A 22282-nucleotide genomic window follows, 5' to 3' on the forward strand; every position below is an offset into this window, starting at 1 on the left:
AATAAATTTAGGGAATTTTTATGAATTTAAAGTTTTTACAGTATTAAAAGTTTTTCCTTATTCGAAAGTTGGTGAAATGTGCTTGTCGATTGTCAAATTTTTAATGTCAATATCAATCATCAGTCAAAATCACAGTACAAACTACAAATAGTAGTGTAAGTGCAATAGATCATCTGGGGAGAGTGAATTGCACAGGCCCAGCCGCTTGTAATAGCGACGGCGCTACTAGTCACGTTAGGTGAAGGCATCGAGTTAATGGGTGCAGGCATAGCAAGAGGCGTATGACGTTGATATAAGTGCTGTTGCCACGGTTTCACTAGTTTTGCATATTTACTTTACCCAATGATTATACTATATAATGTTTTCCAAAAAAAAAAAACAAAGAATGTAGCAAATTCTACTAAAATCACAATTTAAATTTACAATAACTTATTTGTAAAGAATTTTGAGTATCCAGCGAAAAAATAATGTGTTAATGGCAACATTGTAATCCACGCCTTTGCAAATTGCAATTAGTGTTATAAAAACATTGTATCCCAAATTTTAGAAATAGGAGATTAGGAGATAAAAACAGTATATAGTTCATCCCAAACCCTTCTTTCAGTGCGTCATAGTTGATCGAATTCTCTCTAACACATTAAGCTAGAAGTGACAGAAAAAAACGTGAGTCTGTGATTATTATACATAGAACTTAGAAAATTATTTATCGTAAAGCTAATTCTACTTACGGATGTATAATTGGTTGGAGTTTAGAATACGCTAAATAGATATCCAATCAACGATGCGCATAAATATAATTTGACGCAGATTGTCTCGATCGTGACAGTACTTTCACAATGTCAACTGGTAAAATGATAATTGTCATTCCAGGTTAGTATTATCAGAGATTTTACAGTGAAAATTTTGTATTTATTTTCATAAAAATATTTTAAATATACCGAAATATATCGAGAAAGAACAAAGACTAATATTAAAATTATTAAATCATTTTCAATTAGAAAAAGAGAGGTTACGATCCTAACTGTCAAATTTAACTAAAATGTCATGCAATAATTCTCGACATTCTTAAAATCCTGTATGACGTCAAAATTAGTGACGCACTGAAAGAAGGGTTTGGGACAGACTGTACATTAATTTTTATATATCTAATAACGATTGCTAAAAGAGAAGAAGGTACAATACCAAAATGGTATAGTATTCGCAATCAAAAGAATATTTTTTGTTGATGGGTAAATGTTAAAGTTGGACAAATGGCTATTAAACATTCTGAGAGTTAGGAGTTTATTTTTACAAGCATCAGGTAAGAACAGCATACCAAACTATTGTTAGTAAATACAAACTCGATACTATTTTAATAAAATTTCATTATAGAGTTTCATGGACCTTCTACTTCTGAACAATAGTTATATACTATCATAATAATTTGTGATGATCCTGAAGAGCAAGATCGCAGAAATGCTAGAGTTTATACTTTATTATCTACAGATTGTCCTTTAAGGAAGAGTATTTTAGAAGGTATGGAACTTATAGCAAACCAGTACTACTGAATATAGAGGGATCTATATTTGTTTATCAATAGAAAGATCTCCAACACGATGGGAAGATTAAATGAAGATTGATGGAAAAATCCGTACATGAAGTTGTCGATCTGATAGAGGATCGCAGCCCACATTCTGACAGGGCCTAAGGAATGAGGAGAAGGATATTTGTTGACAATACTTTAACCAAAGGAAATTATACAAATAAACAAGTGTCAGGATATCTGTGTTTTATTTTGTTGTTTTCAGGACTTTGGTTTGTTAATGTAATGGAAAACAGATATGGTCATAAAATAATAAATAAAAATTTTCCTGTATCATAATTATATACTCTGTCTGATATTATGTTATACATTTATATATAAAAATGCTATATTTTTGGACAGAGAGAATATATTTTTTGGCATAGAATAAGTTTTTATTTCTTATTTTATGACTATATTTATTTTGCATAAAAGCAAATTTTTTGAATTTTGCCGTTTAAAATTCAGAACATATTTTTTGAATTTGCTGCCTAAAATTCAAAACCTAGTTTTAAGTTTCCCTCCAAATAAAACTAGTTTTGGCCCGTCCGTTGGGCGCTCGAAACTCTCCCCCACATCTTTCTATGGAACTTACCTTTCTAGACGGCTTATGTACTGTGGTCAAAATTTGAGTTTAGCGCTTATCTGTGGTAAAAACTTTAAAAAGTAACAAAAATACATAAGCTAGATAAGGCCTATTTCATTAATTATGTCCGAAAATGAATCTGTGGAAGAGCAAAGTGAAGATGGAGAATTGGGTCAAAGCCCCGTTGATCCTAAACAAATGCAAGAACAAGAAACTGTAGAATTAAGGTTAGTTTTCACTATCGTTTTATAAACGTTTTTGTCAATTTTGCGTATTTGGGAAATTATCTAATTTTATATGTTAACATTAACAATATAGTTATAGTTACTATATTAATTTAAATGAAATCAACCAAAATATTTGTTTTTAATTTGCTACTTTTGTCTATAATCTCATAATATTATTTCAGTGGTTCAGAGGAGGAAGAAGGCGAGGCTGTAGACTCACTAGATATTAAACCACCACAAGCTAAATCATCCTCTCATGTCTCCTCATCTAAGAGTAAAAAGAAAGATCAAGATAGGAGGAAGAGGTCTGATCGCCATAGGGATGAAAGACATCTATATAGAGAAAAACATAGGTAAATAGTCATTTCCTATTTTACATTACTTTTATTTATTTATTTATTTCAACGGTAGAACCGTTTACAATAAAATACAAAAAATAGTAAAAAGTAAAGATCAAGTACAATAAATATCAAAACAACAACAAAGAAACAATTAAAATGTAAATTTTTACAATAGTAAAAATTTGTACATTAAAACAGTATATCAAATCACAAAAGGTAAAAAAAAATATCACATATTTAGATTAATTAGACTCTTAATCCCTATACTAACAGAGCTATTTAATAGACGTCTCCATAATAGCAAGATCCCTAAAGACTGGAACTAGAGTCTAGTAATACTCTTACACAAAAGGGGACAAATGTGATCTACAGAATTATAGACCTATATTGTTGCTCAGTCTGCTGACAATGAGAACATTGATAGAGAAGGCAAATGAATACCAACTACCCATATTTCTTGCCTTCATAGACTATGAAAAGGCGTTTGATAGTATCGAGATGTGGGCCATAGAACAAGCTGTTAATAATTGTAGAATAGATTCGAGATATAGACAGCTAATACATAATATATATGAAAATGCAACTATGATAGTACAACTAGACGAAAATACAATAATCCCACCCCCCAAGAGAGGAGTGAGACAAGGAGACGTAATATCGCCAAAGCTTTTCAACTTAGCCCTAGAAGACGTCTTCAAAACTACAAATTGGTCAACCTATGGCATTAGCATTAATGGCAACAAGTTAAACCACCTCAGATTTGCTGACGAAATAGTGATTATAGCAAGCACATTCGAGGAACTGCAAATTATAATGGGGGAACTAGCAGCCAGCTCCCAATATGTCGGCCTAAAAATGAATATGAAAAAAACAAAAATAATGACAAAGACAGATGACCCCAGACATATAACTATAAGTGGCAGTGAGATAGAACAAATCCAGGAATATATCTACCTAGGCCAAATCCTGAAACTTGACAAAGAGAACCAAAGTGCGGAAATTACTAGAAGAGCAAGACTAGCATGGGCAGGATTTGGAAAACTTAGTTGGATACTTGAGGAGCAAAGTGTTCAACCAATGCATCCTTCCTATCATGACATATGGATGTCAAACCTGGACCCTAACGAAGGGAAATATGAATAAACTAGCCACAACAGAAAGAACAATGGAAAGAGCAATGTTAGGTCAGAGCAAAACAAAAGTCGAGGACATAACAACAAAAATTGCCAAACTTAAATGGAGCTTGGTGGCCACACTGCTAGACAAAAAGACCAACGTTGGAATACTACAATACAACATTGGAGACCTTACGAAAGTAAATGACCAAGAGGAAGACCACAGATGAAATGGGTTGATGGCATTAAAAGAATATCCGGAACAAATTGGAAATATGTTGCTCGGGATAGAGACTGATAAAAGGAGTTGGGAGAGGCCTATGTCCAAACATGGATGACAGAACTCTACTTCTTTTTAGTATCCTTGTTAACGACATCACTTTTCCTAAATAGCAAATGTCTAATGTCGGCAGATGACTTGAAATTTTGGAAAGTTATAGATAGCTTAAAAGATCAAGCCTTGCTACAAGATGACTTAGACCAACTACAAAATTGGTGCAATCAGAACAAACTCCACTTAAATTTAAAAAATGTTGTTTTATAAGTTTTATTCATAAAGTCAATAGAATTGGAACAAGCTATACTATTAATAATCAGCCACTGCATTATGTTTCTTCTATTCAGGATTTGGGTGTTATTTTTGATGAGAAGCTTACTTTCTGTGACCACATAAGCTCTATTTCAATAAAGGCATCTAAACTTCTTGGTTTCGTTACTAGGAATTGCAAGTATTTCTCCATTAATTCAACAAGATTAGTGTATTGTTGCTTAGTTAGAACTATTTTGGAATACTGTTCAGTTATTTGGTCACCCTATTTTCAGAACAATATTGATACCATAGAAAGAGTCCAACATAAATTTTTGAGATATTATGTTTACCACATCCACACTACTATTGAAAATTATGATTATTCCTGTATCAAATAACAATTATCTTTACCCTCACTCAAGAACCATATATATCAGGAGCTATATTTATATAAGATCATACATGGATTTATTGATTGTCCAAACCTGTTAAGCTAGATTAACTTTAATGTTCTCCATCAAGCTCTATGTTACCACAATGTTTTCAATATTCCTTTCCACAGAACAACTTATGGTATTCACAACCCATTGGATAGATACTTGGGGCTATTAAATTTATTTATTTATTTATTTATTTATTTATTTAAATATTTATTAAATGTTCACGATTTTGATATTTTCAATATAACTTTAACTCAGTTAAAAAGATCTCTTGCTTTGTGGTATGTATATTGGGACTGCTGAATTTTGTTCTTGTTATATTTTTTTTTTAGTATGTAAGATTTTAAGTCTCATTTTTTTAAACTTTTTAATATTCATTAATTTAAAATTTAAAATTCATTAATTTCATCATTTCTGCTGATTCTCCATGTGTCGTCTTCCTCTTGCACCAGGTCGTATACTTTTTTCAGTATCTTTCTCTTGAATGTCTTGAGTTCTGCTTCATCTTTTTTTGTCATTACCCAGTTCTCATAACCATAGGTTGCTACAGGTCTAATTAATGTTTTCTGGACAGTCATATTGGTTCTTTAGTCTAATAATTTTGATGATTCGATTTTCAATTTTATTAAAATCTATAACAAGGATATTAAATAGCAGAGGTTTTAAGTAATTTTTAAATAATATTTTTTAAGCGAAAATTTAAATAGTAAATAAAAAAAAGTAAATAAATAATTAAATTACTTTATTCAATTTTAAAAATAATATTTAAAATTTAAAAATACAGAAAACAGTATGAAGCTTTGGCTAGTCTACAGTACTGCCCACTGTACCACTTTTATTCTAATTTATTTTATTAATCTTAAAATATTCTTGCCAATCTTCAAGTATTATTAATTTTATTAAATATTTATATATGAGAGATCCATTGAAAGAAAATAAAACAAATCAATTTTTTATTTTAGGGAGAAATCAAGTCGTTCATTAAAAGAACGTGAACTTCATCAAAGAGAAAAAGATAGATATTATAGAGAAAAACATTTTGAACAATCCAATTATGATGGGCACTATAGAGACAGGCAAGAGGACAAAGCGAGGAGTAGATATTCTGAAATGAAGAGACAAGATGACAAAAAGCTAAGTAAAGACTTGAGACACAAAGATTCAGAAAAACACAGTCGTGACTATTATGATGATTCCAAGAGAAGCAGAGCTGACAAAGCCTTGCACGATTTCAGAGCACGATTACTCAGCAAAAGATCCAATAAAGGTGATGATGAAGGTAGGTTTTTCTTCAAAATAATTATTAACTCTTTTTGAATCATTAATCGCTGTACCTATAAGAAAAGTGGTACATAACACATTTCACAAATTGACCGTTATAGCATTAGAAGCTTTTTTAAACTTTTTTAAGTGCCATATGCTCTCTTAGAACAATTGGGATTGAAAATATGATTTGAATTTTATCACAAGCATGTCAATGTTCATTTTTTAATTAATGGCTATTGTTAACTGTGCTTAGAAATACCTAAATATGTTTTTTTAACTATTTTAGATACATTTGTTTCAGTTGGACATTCCAGGCATAAATCTTCACATAAAGAGAGAAAACACAAATCTCGCAATGTTGATCCGTTGGGAGGCGAGGCAGGAATATTAGTTAAAGAAATTATTCATATCACCACCGAGGATAAAAAGCAAAGAAAAGATAAAGATGAATCGAAAATGACCGAAGAGGAACGGGCTGAACAGGAACAGAGAAAGCAAAAATTCATGGAAGCAGGTAATATTAAGTTTACTTTTCTGTTTGTTTAGCTTTAATCTTTTTATATCATACAAATTACAAAATGTAATGCAGTTTTAACTTAATTTTGGCGTAAATAGGACAAATTTCTATCCTACGGAGCATTCTTTCCAGTCTGTTCTAAATTTTGTTATATTTTTTCTGTTCTAGAACGAGAAATGGCCAGGTTAAAAGAGCAATCACGAATGGAAAGAGAGCGTCGTCATTTGGAGAAAGCAACTAAAAGGAAATTAGACGAGGATATTTATAGAAAGCGGCAAAAATTAGAAGATGCGGCTGTCGTAGTGTCTGACAATTCAGATTTGGAGCCGGAAGTTTATCAACACAAGACATACGAAAGTGATCACAGTCCTGCTTATGACAAGAGCCCTTCAGTTCATAGCGATTCCTCCAGGGGCAGTTCACGGTCTAAAGGTAATATTAATTTTCTTTTCACATATTCTTTCAGTATCAAAACAATATTCATGAGAGTTTTTTTCTTTACCTCTGCGACATTCGCAACAGCCTCAGTAGTTCAGCAATATTTGTGTGAGGCGTTGTATGCACAGTTTTTTTTTTATTTAATTCAATGGCTGAAACACTACAAGGAGTCAAGCCTAACCTTTTTTTTTTCAACATAACTAAAACGACCTGTCCATTGTCAATTTTATAAAATTCATAAGAATACACTCTGAAACTCCGTGGACTTTGATCAACCACGAAACAGCCATGTCCCCTGGAATATGAACTTGAAATTCAATAGGATTCTCAGTGATTAATTTCCTAAACATTTAGTGGAAGGGGGGTAAATATGGATTTATTTATCACAATATACACTTTAACATCTGTTAAAAACAAAGTAGTCTCGTGATGTTTCCAAATTTACTATTTACTAGAGAGAGTCTTATATTTCTCTATAGCAGTAAAATACTTGTGGCAATTGCATAACCTCGACTGCAAACAAACAATGAATTTGTGTATTTGGATTCCATTCAATAAGAATGCAGGTGCAGATAATAATTTAAATAAAATATCCTTATTACCAATAAACTATAAACCAATAAAAAGATGGCGTCCGATAAGGATGATCGCAACAGCGAGAGCGAGAAAACCAAGTTTACTTGTTGCAAAACTAAGAAAATAAGCACAATAATTTGTGTTAAAGTGTGGAAAAGCGTTCCATAAATCATGGACGGCACGGGATTGGGCCGGAAAACTTCAAATTTTAGATGAAACGCGTGTGATTTGTTGTGATTCTAACATAACCTTAAATAGTGGGGATGGCATGGAAAATACGATCATTCATCTGCTAAATGAACTAATTTGTGAGTTAAGAAGTAAAAATCAAATCCTAGAGGAAAGTAATAAGCTGCTATGGGAAAAAAATAGAAAGCATGGAGAAAAAGTTATCAAAAAATTTCGACTCAGCCTGAATAAAATGAGTACCTTGGGTAAAACCAGGGGTAATAATAGGCGGTTGAAGCGTAGCACTGGCCATGTTACCTTCCTTGTATACCGTAGGCCCTAGATATAGCAGACTACCCTGCTATACTCCCAAAGCCGCGAGCGGTATAAAACGGGAGACTATTATTATTATATTATGCAAACTTTTATTCTGTTATGCGATATGGAGTAATCTTCTGGGGTGTTGCAGTAGATAGCTCAACGGTCTTTATACTCCAAAAAAAGGCAGTCCGGGTGATCTCAAGACAGGAGAATCCTGTAGAAGCCGATTCAAATCACTCAATATACATTTTTTTTAATTGTTTTCGACCGTACTGTTTTAAATATTGATATATAGTATCAGACCGATTGCTGATACTATAAATCAAATATATATATATATATATATATATATATATATATATATATATATATATATATATATATATATATATATATATATATATATATATATATATATTAATCTGTGATTAATAATGTGACGTTATTTGCTCAATTATGTTTAAACATTTATGTAAATAAAAATTTACTCTACTTTACAAAGAACACTACGTGGCATGAATTTTGCCATGAATCCTTATCCAATAACATATAATTTTTTTTACATTGTAGGTGACGGTAGTCCATATTCTGATAAGAGATCAGTAACAAGAAGTCGAAGTAGAAGCCGAAGTCGTAGTCCAAGTATCAGTAGAAGTGACAGCGACAGATCGCGGTCAAGATCTGCTTCGGGTTCGAGGACACCAAAGAGTGACGATAACGACGATGACATGGAGATGGATATGAAAGAAAAAGATGACAAAGCGACAGATAAGCCCAAACCGAAAGTTGATGAGTCTTTACCACCATATCTTCCCGCTGTACAGGTATGTTTGAATATCACGTGATTGTCCTATAGAGCGTTTCACGTTAAGAAAATAACATTGCGGAGATAGGGCCATGTATTAGATAGCTGGATAGAGCCAGCGATGCCACGATGAACGAACACAAGCACGATTCAAGGCTTTATATATTTTGTATTTTCGTTTTCACAGACATGAATTATTAAATTAATGTTTTTTAACGTAATTGACCAAAAGTGTCCATTCGAAACAAGAGATGAAAAGTAGGGAAAATGATTTTAATTAAATAAATAGTATTTACAAAAGATAATTTTATTTTATCTTATTTTAATTATAGTAACGACAGTTTATTTGTTTTTCGGTAAGAATATCATATACCGTGAATCATAGAAATCAGTAGAAAATATTGCTTAGTTAAACCATTCACTTTGCCGGCTATTAAAGATTTAAAAGCAAATAAACGGACCGCTTGGAATGCGTATATCTAATTACTAATTGCAACTTAAAATAATACGGTGTGCGTATGTCAGCGATTTTATGTCGTTCTCTGAGACTACATAATGATAATAAGGCTTTGTGGTTCTTCAGTTGTTATTCTGACTTTACAGTTAAATGTTAATTGAAAATGGAAATTCGAAAAATATATCGACAATTTAGTAAACCGCATGCCTGAGAGTTTTGGCAACACTGATCTCCATAAGCCTAATGTTATTTTCTTAACGTGGAACGCTGTATAGGACAATTTTTTTTTAATTTATGAAAAACTACAATCTTTTCATATAAATATGCTTCATGTTGGCATTTTCACAAATATATCTGTGTTTGTTTCAGGGTTGCAGATCAGTTGAGGAATTCCAGTGCCTAAATAGAATAGAAGAAGGAACATATGGTGTGGTATATAGAGCTAGAGATAAAAGAACCGACGACATTGTTGCCCTTAAAAGACTAAAGATGGAAAAAGAAAAGGAAGGTTTCCCCATAACATCCTTGCGAGAGATCAACACTCTTCTCAAAGGTCAACATGCTAATATAGTCACAGTTCGAGAAATAGTTGTTGGTAGCAACATGGACAAGATTTTCATAGTTATGGACTATGTCGAACATGACCTAAAATCTTTAATGGAAACTATGAGGCATAAGAAGCAACATTTCATGCCGGGAGAGATAAAATGCCTGCTGAGGCAACTACTTTTAGCTGTAGGTCATCTTCACGACAATTGGATACTTCACAGAGATTTAAAAACTTCCAATTTGCTGCTGTCGCACAAAGGAATTTTGAAAGTAGGCGATTTTGGTTTGGCCAGAGAATACGGATCTCCTTTAAAAGCTTACACACCTATAGTTGTTACTTTATGGTACAGAGCACCAGAACTGCTGTTGTGTGCAAAGGAATATTCCACACCTATCGATCTTTGGTCAGTCGGGTGTATTTTTGCCGAGTTACTCTTGATGAATGCTCTGTTTCCAGGAAAATCTGAAGTCGATCAGCTAAATAGGATATTTAAAGTATGTATTTAACATTTAATTATTACCATATATTTGTTTTTTTTACATTTTAAAAAAATTGACAGTATCGTCAACAATTTACTTTTATATAAAATTAAAAAAAAGTTGGGGAGCCCAGTTGGTTTTAATAAGTCCATCTCTTTAACCACGTTATGTGCGCCTCATCTGCTACCACCATTAGTTTGGGGGGAGGTTTTCACTCATATTGCCGGACGGCAGTGAACATTTAGGGTTCAAAAATATGAAAGAGTTTATTACTCGGAAGACTCTGTTTTTTTCGTCCCGTCTGGCCGCTGCCAGTCGGTTTTCCTGGGTGTCGTCCCAGCTACCACGCGGTTGTTCACTCCCTGATTTCTCAGGTAGGGATCCTCTACCAGTTTCTCACACCTCAGGAGCAGGGGCCGTTTCTGTCCGACCTTGTCAAATGTCAAGGCCTTACAGTGTCATCCCTGACGACACACTGAGGTGATCCCGAATTCTTCGCAAACGCGAAGCTATTATAGCCTCCGCGAGGAGCCTATAAAAACAGCTCCTCGACGGTTTAACTAGTAACAACCTCGCATCCGCTTTTCGCTAATATGTAGGACATATTAGTGCCTATGCCACACTCGGTGTCTTACCCACCGGGAGCTGAAAAGCTCCGTTGACAATAGGTCTGTTGCCTCCACCTAAGCACACTTCGCTTGACTCGCGTCCGTACTGTTCGACTGCTCGAGTCGAACTGATACTGATAGTGAAAAAAGAAATGCGCAGAAGAGGGTCGTACAAAAATCGAAAGTTCAACGGGGTATATGGATATCGGGGTCGCGAGAAAGTTCTCATTTGGTTCACATACAGATTTGCTCCAGTTATGTTTTCTTTGCTGATGATCATTAGCTTGGTTTTGCTGGTGTTTATATCCAGTCCAAATGTTCTACTTGTTTCCGTTATTTTGTTCATTAAGTTTTGCAGCCTTTCTATGGTATTGGAAAACACTATTGCATCATCTGCATACTGCAGGTTATTGAGCTTGACTCCATTTATTGAGATGCTTTCCTCAATATCTTTTAGAGCCTCTTCAAAAATGTGCTCCGAGAACAGATTGAATATCATTGGTGAAATTATACACCCCTGTCTCACCCCCATAAGATTTTGACCTGATCTGTATATTCTCTATCTATTCGGAGCACCGCTGATTGATTCCAATACAGGTTAGCTATTATTTTTAGGTCTCTTCCGTCAATCCCTGGCCTCTCCAGCACTTCCATCATTTGTTCATGCCTGACTCTATCGAAAGCCTTCTTGTAGTCAATCAGGCATGCAAAAACATCACAGCTGACATCTCTGCATTTCTGAAACAATACCTGCACCCTAAATAAAGCTTCCCTCGTACCAACGGCGTTCACAAATCCAAACTGATTGGGCGCAATTTGTCCCTCGCGTTTCCCGTACATTCTTTTGTGGATGACTTTTAAAAACAGCTTCAGCAGATGGCTCATTAGGCTTATGGTCCTATAGGCTTCACAAACTTTTGCTCCTGGTTTTTTGGGCAATGGTACGAACTCCGATTTGAGCCACTCTACTGGTATTTTTCCTTCCTTGTATATTTCTTTAAATATTTCAGTTAATATTTTTATTTGTTCTGCATCTAATAGCTTCAGCAGTTCTGCAGGAATTTTATCAAGTCCCGGTGCCTTTCCATCCTTCATTTGTCTGACGGCTGCCGTTATTTCTTCTGGTAGGATTTCGGCCTTCAATGGTGGGTTCTTGTATTGTTCTAAGTCATGGAAAAGTTTCTCCAAGTATTCTTCCCATACTTGCGTACATATATAAATGATTAGTAAGAACGAGAACAAAATGAGTACTGACAATGATCATAAAAAAAAACGATTTAACATTATAAATAAACAGTACACCCATATGTATTTAATAGCTTTTAAAATATGAAAAGTAAATAATAAAAAAGTGATGAAATTGTGTCTCAATAATATCTGAAATAATGTAAATAACAGGTTATTCACTATGATAAAAATTGGATTGACTATAAAAAGTCGCAAAATTGTTTATATATTTATTTAAACAGTTAAAAAAAGTCGACACAAAAAATTAAGCGAATTCTTACACTGAACCATCGGATTCATCCCACTTCTATAAAAATTAAATAATAACTAGACCATAAGGTAAACAAAAACTGGATAAAACGTTTATTTAATAAATTGGTAAATATACTGAATTCGGTAACAAAAAAATAAGTAGGGCTCGCGATGAAAACTTACAGTTAAAATGTTACCAAGAGCACACACGTTAACTCCTAAACTTAATAATTGGTCCAATCGCCGGAAAAGATATGACGTATTACAGGATATAGGCATATACTACTGCAGCAAAGTGCTATATGTTGCCTACATTTGGCGCAACTTAGTAACGTAAGTCATCTGACTGCCCTAAAAAAATCAGTTTAAATGCAGTTAAATATAAAGTCCGCCACTCACGTTCCAACGGCGCACTACGATTTTGTCGAATGCAATTGCAGTACAATATTGTAAAATCGGATGGTACCGATTTTGCAGTGTGAGTTTTACGTTCAAATCAGAAATATGTCAGATAACGATATACTTTTAGCGGCTCTTGCTCTTTGTATAAACGAAAAAAATACAAGAAACATAGATGGTGGTATAAAGGTTGGTTGCTAAAAAGACATACATACTATCACGTACATTTATTAGAATGATTGCGATTATATCCAGGTAATTTTAATTCCCGTTTGGAACATGTTAGAAAAGTATTAATTTGCTTTTTTACAAAGTCTTCATTAGTATCCGCTTTCACTTCTTGAAATTTAGCAACCAAAATATCCACAGCTTTTTTCTAGCGGTTTTATCATTATGTGATGTCTATTTTATTGTCCAAAGACACTCTTGTTCTTTATAAATGTCAAAGAAATATCTTAAAAACTTCTAGCTATAAGCCGTTTTCTAAATTTACCAGCAAATGATATTTTTGCAGTCGTACGATTTTGTCGTTGTTTATTGTTGTTTGATTTCAGACTGACTTGTTTGTCTGCCGTCAAATCTCGCCAATTTGGCCGAATTGTGCAAATACACGATCAAATTACGTTAAATTTTGTAGCATTCAACAAAATCGGACTGCGGCGTTGGAACGTGAGTGGCGGGCAAATATTTTCTCAATGAGTATACTTAATTTTTATATATATAAAACTAATACATTAATAGCAAAGTGTAAATGCTTAAAGTGAAACAATTTAGGCATTCTTTGAGGTCAGGTGATGGAACACTAACACCGAATATGTATTATCATTTTGAACAAGTTGTGCTATTTCTGTTGATTGTACTCTTTTTTTTTATTAATTTTATAATGAATTTGTGTATATTGCTATGTATTAATAAATATAATTTAAATTTTTAGGATTTAGGCACACCAAACGAAAAAATATGGCCCGGCTTCAACCAACTACCAGCAGTTAAGAAGATGAAATTTAACGAGTATCCGGTATCTAACCTTCGTGGCAAATTTAATACTCTCAGTGAAGTAGGTATCGGACTTCTTATCAAGTTCTTAACATATGATCCAAAAGAAAGAGTTACAGCCGAAGATGGCCTAAAACATGCCTACTTTACCGAACCTCCGTTACCAATCGACCCGGCAATGTTCCCCACGTGGCCGGCTAAGAGCGAGCTAGGACACAAGAGGGCGTTGGCTGCTAGTCCAAAGCCGCCGTCCGGCGGAGGCGAGTATAAGAAATTGGGCAGAGATGGAGATGATGACGGGTATGGTTTCCGGTTAGGAATGGGAATGGATAATAGGAGAGGTGGACCAGGGTTTAGCTTAAAGTTCTAAGAATAAAATAGTGTACAAAGCATATTTTAAGTATATTTATGGTATTATAATAAGTATATATTAAAGAGTTTCATTATCGTTTTTATTATTTTCTTTTTCCCAATTTTTTATCCTCCAAGATAATTGTCCTGTTCACACTGCAAATATAATAAACCAATGGCTCAAGAATAACAACATCAAAACCTTACCATGACTCAGCTACAGTCCAGATTTAAACCTAATCCAGAATGTATGGGATGTTATTATAAAATGGTTGTACAGGCGTAATTGTATACCTCAAAAGAGCTGTGGCACGGTATACAACAGGTTTGGGAAGAGCTGTCTGAAGAAGACAATTTCATAGCTCCTTTCACGCAGATGGACCGAAGACTACAAGGTGTTATCAATGCTGATGGAGATATTACAAAATATTAATTTTATTTTTACATAGCTAAATTTAGTATAGTTTTGATATTACATATATAGGTTTGCGTATTAGATGATAAGGATGTTATTGTGGGGTGGTTGTATTTTCTTTTTATTGGATACACCATTCTTCAATGTTATCCAATGCTTTCTGTAGATTGTTGACCTTTACTTCTAAGTTTCTGTGTTTGGCCACAATCGCTGTGTCATATGCATAAAGGCTGAGTAGTGTTCTTGGAACATCTTCGGTGTATTTTGTGTACAGTAGAGGGGACAGGATTGCTCCCTGTGGTAACACAGTCTACGGAGCTCCATGCTCGGATAGTACTTGTCCTATTCGTATCCTGAAGTTTCGGTTGCTCAAGTACGAAGAGATCAGTCTCGTCATGGCCTTACTGTATTCGTAGATTTTTATTTTGTATATTAGCCTTAGGTTTGTTGTTAAATTCAGCTGTTATGTATTCTGTCAGGCTTACTTGTAATTCGCGAGAGCGTTGTATGATAATGGAGCTTCCTAATCTCTGACATAAATATTTAAAGGATTGAGAGAAAAATAAAAAATAATCTTAATAAAATATATTTTTAAATATAACATGAATAAAAAACAAATATATCTATAAAATACTTACTAATAAAAATGTTAAAGATAAAAGTGCACCATTTACAACAATTACAATAAAAGTAATTAATAATAAATGGTACATCACAATAAGTGTTAGATACCTACTGACCTTGCTTATAGTATTTATAAACAAGCTTTGGTAGAATAAAATTACACTTTTTACTTTTAAATTACGTACAGATGTTAAAACACATTAAAACTGAAAATAAAACAAGTAATGTCAAACTGAATATGTTTGAATTAATTTGACAACACTTATAAATACTTTTATCAAGGCTCAAAAATAGCCCACTATAAGGAGGTCACTTTCCGAGAGTCCGATTGTGCAAAATTTATCAAAAAGACTCAGAATCGTATTTAATCAAATATTAAAACAAAAATTGTCAAAATAGACATATTACCATTAGTGGATTGTAGATTAGCAATAAGTTAATTTAATGTATTGATGGCGATACCTCCAAAAAAATAGTTAGGTTATGTTAGGTTAGATTTAAAAGCGAACAGTTTTAACACAAGATCCAAAATAAGAACTATTGGAAGCGTAGTCGCAAATATAATAAAAACCATGGGGTAAAAAGCAAGAGAGAAAATTCGTTCAAACAGTCGCTCTTCAAAATCGCGTTTCGAAACAACTGCTTGCTTTTTGGTGAATGTACAATCTCATAGGGAGTGGACATCAACTAAGTTTTTTTTGGTGGGTGTACACCGAAAGTAATTTTTTATAAACATATCCAAACGCCATTTTTGAAGTAAAAACTGCTTCTGTCACATAGGAAATATTACAACGTATATTTGAAAACGTGTTTAGAGACGAATTAAAACGTGCATTGAAACATTAGACAGGTTTTTTCAGTATTTAATTTGAAGGTGTACGTTTCAGAATGATATTTCGTTGTATATTTCACACGCAGCTGCTTTCGAGTAGATATTTCAAAAGAAATTGGAGCAAATGACATATTGGTTGCATATACGGAAGGAAATTTTAAAAGACTTCATTAATACATAAAGAAGTAGACTCGATAAGAGTTAATTCGTTGCGAATAACTTAGTGGATACTATATTCGAGCCACAAATTTTACAAAGTGGTAGTATAAAATTCCAAGTGAATCTGTGGCTTCGAATTGGAATTCGCGAATGAATCGCGTTGGAATATCAAAGAAGTATGAAATTTAGGATTGACTTAATTTGCTGTTATGGCAACATATGCTGCAAAAAAATTGTAGATAGCACCAAAATAAACTATACAAATAAAAAAAGAGATCATTATTATTAATAAATGTTGCACGATAGGATTTTTTTTATCTCTCTCATACGGAAACAGACCTAAGAATATTCATTAAGACTGCTCGATAATCACACGTTTTTACTATATATACAAATTTTGTATAAAAGCACAATATTTGTACTAAGTAATTTAGTTGCCGTAAAAGAATAATAAATAATATCATCTATGAACTTTAAATTTAAATATTGAATATCAAGATACAGGAAATAAAGTATAAGAGAACCAATCGGTACCAAATTATTCGTTTACGTTTCAAAATTTTGTAGAATACCATTTAACACGTAGTAAATTAACTTTTCTATTGTTTTTTGAAAATATTACGATGTTTTCTGTAAAGCCATCTATTACGTTTTATATGTTGGAATTATACTAAAGCTTTTTGTCTTAAACTATAAATTGGTACCGTTTGCTTCACCCTAGTTTTGTGTTTTATAAATATGCAGTTTATTTCTTAATAAAAGATCGCACTTTATTGACGCATCGATCCATAAAGTTTCTTTTACGTTTCGAATCACTAGAATTACTGTATATCGAACACTTGTCAGTACTATCACTTTCCACCGAACAATCCAATTCCTTCGTATTACTTAAACTACTGTCAGTCTCTTCGACGTACACGGAGACGTCGTTCAAGTCTTTGTCAATGTCATCACAACTTTGCGCTTTTTTCGGGGACGGAACTTGATCGTTTTTAGTTGCTTCTGAAGCTGCTGCTAGGATAGGCTCGGAGTCTAGGAGACCGTCGAGGCTGCGAGATCGGTTAGGGGCCGGAGGGTGGGGGTAACTGTTAAGAGCTAGTGACGAGACGGGGGTGTTGGAACCTCTCCGAGAGTACGGCACGGGCGGCAGACCCCGGTTGAAGTTATTGGAGTTGATTATCCAATTTCGGGACGGACTGTTTGCTTTATAGAATCTGAAACAAAAAAAAAATAAATTAAATAAAGATACATACATCTTTTTTATGTTACTTTTTAATCACGTAATTACAATCTTACCAAAACATATTTGATATCAGATATTATCGTAGTAAAATCTCAGAAAATCTTCATACACCTATTCAAAATTCAACATACATACAAGTCTGTGACATATGACTCTGTGTCTTTAGTAGATAAGCTATGTTTGACCGGCCCAATATGGCCGGCGCCAGTAATTCTCTATTTTTAAATCTAAATTAATTTACATTTGACATAAAACGTGGAATATTTGACATTATATGTCACATGTCACGTTTTATGTCCCATATTATGTCAAATATCCCAAGTTTTATGTCACATGCCATATATTATGTTAAATATTCCACGCTTATGTCACATTTTATCTTGATATATTACATTTGATAAGGTGATTTTCGTAAATGTTTTACATTAGTTCTAATATCTTGTTTGGTTGATAGTACAGTATACTAAATTTCCTCAACTAAAGTAAATATTGTAAAATAAAATGTAAGTACCTAGGCAGTGGAGTAGGAGTACCCGAGGCATAAGGACCATCTAGTCAATCCCTCGTTAACCCCGAGTTGCCGTTCATATCTTTGTCGGAGCTTTTACCACTTCCTGAGTCGTTGCTGTGCATTCTTTGGTAGTTAGGAGGCTGCCTAACCAAACTGGGATTTGAAGGTGTTCCTGGAGTTATATCGCCTTTCGGTAAAGTGACTCTGTAGTTGTCCCCGCGTGGATTCGCTTCTCCTCGCATGAACCTGAAAAATTATTAATTTTATTAATAAATGTGATAGTAAATATCAATCATAAAGAAAGAAATCGGTATTCTTATGTCTGTGTCTTGTACCAGCAAATTATTTTTTTTTTTTTGATAAGAAGATAGCAGACAAATTTTCTTTTTTTTCTTCTTCTTAGTAGCAAAAGCGCGAAAGATACTACAGAAGCTAAGCATGTACCAAAGTTATGTGGTGTACGAAAATACCAAAATGAGTGATGACGCAGTTTTATATTTTATTGTTTGTATTCAGTTTTTGAATATTTTGGCCATGTTATGCGCCACCCAGAGAGATATAATATACTCCATTTAATAATACAAGGCAAGGTAGACGGAAGAAGAGGGCCAGGTCGAAGAAGAACGTCATGGCTTAGAAACCTGAGAGATTGGTTTAACAGATCCTCTGCATCTCGAGCTGCCGTCAACAAAAATACTATAGCCAAGTTGATAGCCAACGCTCGATAATCGAGCTCGGCACATGAAGAATTCAGTTTTTATATATTTATACAACATATATATATATATATATATATATATATATATATATATATATATATATATTTATATAACTCCCTCTTGGGAGTTGTGATCTCCTGTTGCGAGTTGTGGTACTGCTCGAAAAGATATTCTCTAATATCTGTCATTGGAGCGACATCTTCTAAAAACCATATAGTTTGTCTGAGTGCAATATTTACCTCGTCCAAGTAATCTGGTAATACATTTTGTAAGAATTGGAAACAATTTTCTTCATTAAAATGTTTGGAAGAAGTACTGGTTAAGTTATTATGATTATATTATGAAGAGTTCTTGCCTAAACATTGACTTTAAAAATCCATTGCTGATGAGACACCTTTTTGCGTGAGGGTTTTCTTGTAATAACATTTTTATTCTGTGATTCTTTGTATTTTCGTTAAAACCTACTTCTACCCTCTTCTATTACCCTCATAATGCCTCCAAGAATTTATTCAATAAGATCTAAAATCCCGTCATAGTTTGATCTCTCTCCGGTAATTGGAAAGAAATTGGCTTATCTGATGCATAACGCCTTACAGTTTCTGCACTATTTCTGTAGCATTCACCTAACATAACCTATATTTTTTCAGGAAGAACATGCCCATTTTTGCTACAAAATATCCAACTGTTGATGAAATATTGGAAAAAAACAATTTTTCTTTTATAACTTCAAAGAGCTCTTGGTACTTTCGATCCCATGTTTTCGTCTCATTTGAAACTTTTTTTGACGTATTTTAATGATTTTTTGATGATCTTGACAATGTTTGGCGCTATTTCTATGGTTTTTCATCTCTTTTGGTTTCGCTTCCTTTTGCGATGCTTTCATTTATGTTGACACTTTTTCGACACTTTATAAATTTTTAATCGACATTTTAACGCCTTTCGTTCTTTTAAAGCTTTTTTTTATATTTTCAATGCTTTTCCATGATTTTAATGTGGTTCTGTTTTTTTTGAGACTATTTCATGCATTCAAGGCTACTCAACGCATTCCAGTGCCTTTTTGTCGAATTATTTGAAGCTTTATTTGTCGAATTCTGATTCTTTTCGACAATTACGACGCTTTTTTGCCGCTTTGCATCCGAGTGGACATTTTTTTGAAGTTTTTCAACGATTTTTCGACGATCATAAAAGCTAAACATTTTTTATTTGCACTTTCTATGAATTTCCTATAGAGCCTATATATTGGAAATTAACTGCAATTGAAATTTCATGTAGCCACGTAATTAGTTAATTATTAGAGCTTTCTTCTTTTTTTATTTTTTATCAGCTGTACCTTTAAATTTTTTTTTTATTTTACTGTTTAAAACATTTTTTTGGCCATTTTGGTATTGGAAGTAGTTATTAAAAATATATTAAGTGGGTATTTATTTTTTATTAACCTTAATTTAAAAATATTCCTCGAAAAATCGATAAAAGCACAAAATTAGAATAAGTATGACACTCACCTCAACCATGTTAGTGAGGCATGCAAAAAAGCGACAAGTTAATTATCTAAATACGCAATCTTAGGTTGGCATTACTTTTTATCTTGTATTATCACCGCATCCTTGAAATTTAAATATTATCTCCATCTATTTTCCTTATCACGTTATTTAAGTTACAAATGGATTTCAGTTTGTTTAAATACTGTGGTAGAACAGAGGTACCACTCTATCAGAGAGGATGTTTTTTTCTACGTTTAGTACCGTCTGGATAAGTTCCTTCTGATATTTCTAAGAATCAAAAATTGTTCTGTTAGTATAGATAATTATCTTTAAGGGTAAATATGTCATCAAATGTTTTCAGAAAAAAAAAACATTGTAGGATTTTATACTGACAAGATAATTTGCTAACCAATAGTAAAATATTTCGATTAAATTGTAAAGATAATTTGTCGATTTGCTTTGTATAGTTAAATAATTACTGTATAAATTTTTGAAATCTATAATATGCATGCATAGTTAAGTGATTCCTTATATTTTGTGATTTTTAATTTGTTTGGCAACACTCTTCTGACGTCATCAAAAGCGTTCAGCGAGTTGCATAACATTATTCAATCTTTGTAGCATATATACCCTTAAAATCGTTTGAAATTCTGTTCTTATTTACAAACTGAACAGTGTTATTGTTAACTTAAAATGGTTGTTTAAATAAAAAGTAAGCCAGCACTAAGTCTTTATTAAAAATAAATTATTACAACATGCAATAAAACAATAGTGGAATGGTTTCCAAATGCGGTTATGTGTGATCTATACAAGTACCATTTAAAAACCTAGAAAATACATAAAAGATGTTTGTTAGAAATATATATAGAGAGTAGGAAAGGGATTATTTTATGAGTTTCAATTATATGAAGAGTTATCCCACGAAAAAAATAACGTATATTCGATTTTGATTTTAAATACTGACACCTTGAATTATACTATTAAAAACATACGGAAAACTGAATGTATAGCAGGAATAAGCTCAGGCTTGATTACTGGATATGCGCCGCCAGTCAACAAACACCTGCAATATAATGGGACTGTTTCATGGAGTCTTATGTGGAGACTCTGTGGTAGAGAACTTTGGAGCTGAAAACTCAGAGAGCTGTTGTTGCATCACCGGATTTATCAAATTCTGATCTTTGTGTGCTTGTTATAGTTCATTATAGACGTGTGTCTGACCTGCTGTTAATTCGTTAGTTTTTCTATATTCTTACTAAGTACTAACTTCTTTCTTTCAATATTGGTAACCAAAGCTTATTGTAGTCTATTGATGCATCTTCTAAATTGCATCAGATGCATGATTGCATCTGATGCAATTTACCTCATTTAGCAGCATGAGGGCTGCTTTCTTGATTTTCATCATTTTCTTTCATAGCTATTGACGCATCTTTGTTAGATATAAATCGTTGCATTTTCAAGGTATTTTATAAATACAGTTGTTTGATTTTTGCTGTATGTTGTTGGGATTTGTTTTATTTGTTATCTGAGGTTGTGAACGTTTATGAAGGTCTTCATATTAAAGAAAGTTAATTTTGGCATTTCTCTACTTGTTCTTGTAATGAATTTATTGCTCAATCCAAATGTAGATATCATAGTTTACGAATAAATATCTTTTTTTGGTTTTCTCTGTGACAGGTTTTTCTGTTTGTAAAATCTGTCGCTAGTTTTCCTCTAACTATCGTAGTTTGGGCTGTAATCATCTTAAACTGGGGCTTTATTAAACCTTCACACCTTATTATCATTATGATTGTATTATCAAAGGTAATACTTCTTAGGAACCCTTAGAACCCTCTCTAATATAGCCTTATGAAGTCTAATATAGCCTTATAAAAATGGTGTGATGTTAATGTAGCCGCTTCAAGATAATGTCATTTTTCTGTCACTGTAAACAAAGCTGGTAAATGTTATTAGCTATTCTAATGTTTTTGAGGTTATTTTTCTATATAAAGCTGTCAAGCAATTGAAATACTGGAAAAAAATTTAAGCATTTCATAAATATGGTACTGTTAATTCCCTCTTTTAAATAAACGATGGTTTTGTAGAGTAA

At 33.0% G+C, this 22282-nt stretch overlaps 2 protein-coding genes across 11 annotated transcripts in view; one reads left to right on the forward strand and one right to left on the reverse strand.

Moving 5' to 3' along the window:
* The first annotated feature begins 2163 nt into the window (after window positions 1–2163).
* Window positions 2164–14309, forward strand: Pitslre (cyclin dependent kinase 11B pitslre). 2 transcript variants are annotated; one of them, XM_072523934.1, is made up of 8 exons: window positions 2164–2374; window positions 2557–2727; window positions 5762–6078; window positions 6352–6579; window positions 6751–7014; window positions 8656–8909; window positions 9717–10391; window positions 13797–14309. In XM_072523934.1, exons 1-8 carry the CDS (start codon window positions 2271–2273, stop codon window positions 14226–14228), a joined length of 2445 nt encoding a protein of 814 aa, XP_072380035.1. In that variant the 5' UTR covers window positions 2164–2270; the 3' UTR covers window positions 14229–14309. The 2 variants fall into 2 exon arrangements, with proteins under 2 accessions (XP_072380035.1, XP_072380036.1); XM_072523935.1 differs by having other exon boundaries at window positions 2165–2374; window positions 6367–6579.
* Window positions 14310–15194: 885 nt separating this feature from the next.
* Sarm (sterile alpha and armadillo motif) overlaps window positions 15195–22282 on the reverse strand; it is a 368252-nt gene continuing 361164 nt past the window's right edge. For 8 of the 9 annotated variants that reach the window (XM_072523938.1, XM_072523936.1, XM_072523939.1 and 5 more), the window contains 2 exons: window positions 17994–18239; window positions 15195–17453 (listed from right to left, as the gene is read on the reverse strand). In XM_072523938.1, coding sequence (XP_072380039.1) covers window positions 18038–18239 — 202 coding nt within the window. In that variant the 3' untranslated portion in view covers window positions 15195–17453; window positions 17994–18037. Of the gene's footprint in view, window positions 17454–17993; window positions 18240–20911; window positions 21021–22282 lie in introns of those variants that run through there. The other variant, XM_072523941.1, reaches the window with a different exon arrangement.

This window comes from Diabrotica undecimpunctata, chromosome 2 (assembly GCF_040954645.1).
Source record: "Diabrotica undecimpunctata isolate CICGRU chromosome 2, icDiaUnde3, whole genome shotgun sequence".
Classification (NCBI taxonomy): Eukaryota; Metazoa; Arthropoda; class Insecta; order Coleoptera; family Chrysomelidae; genus Diabrotica; species Diabrotica undecimpunctata.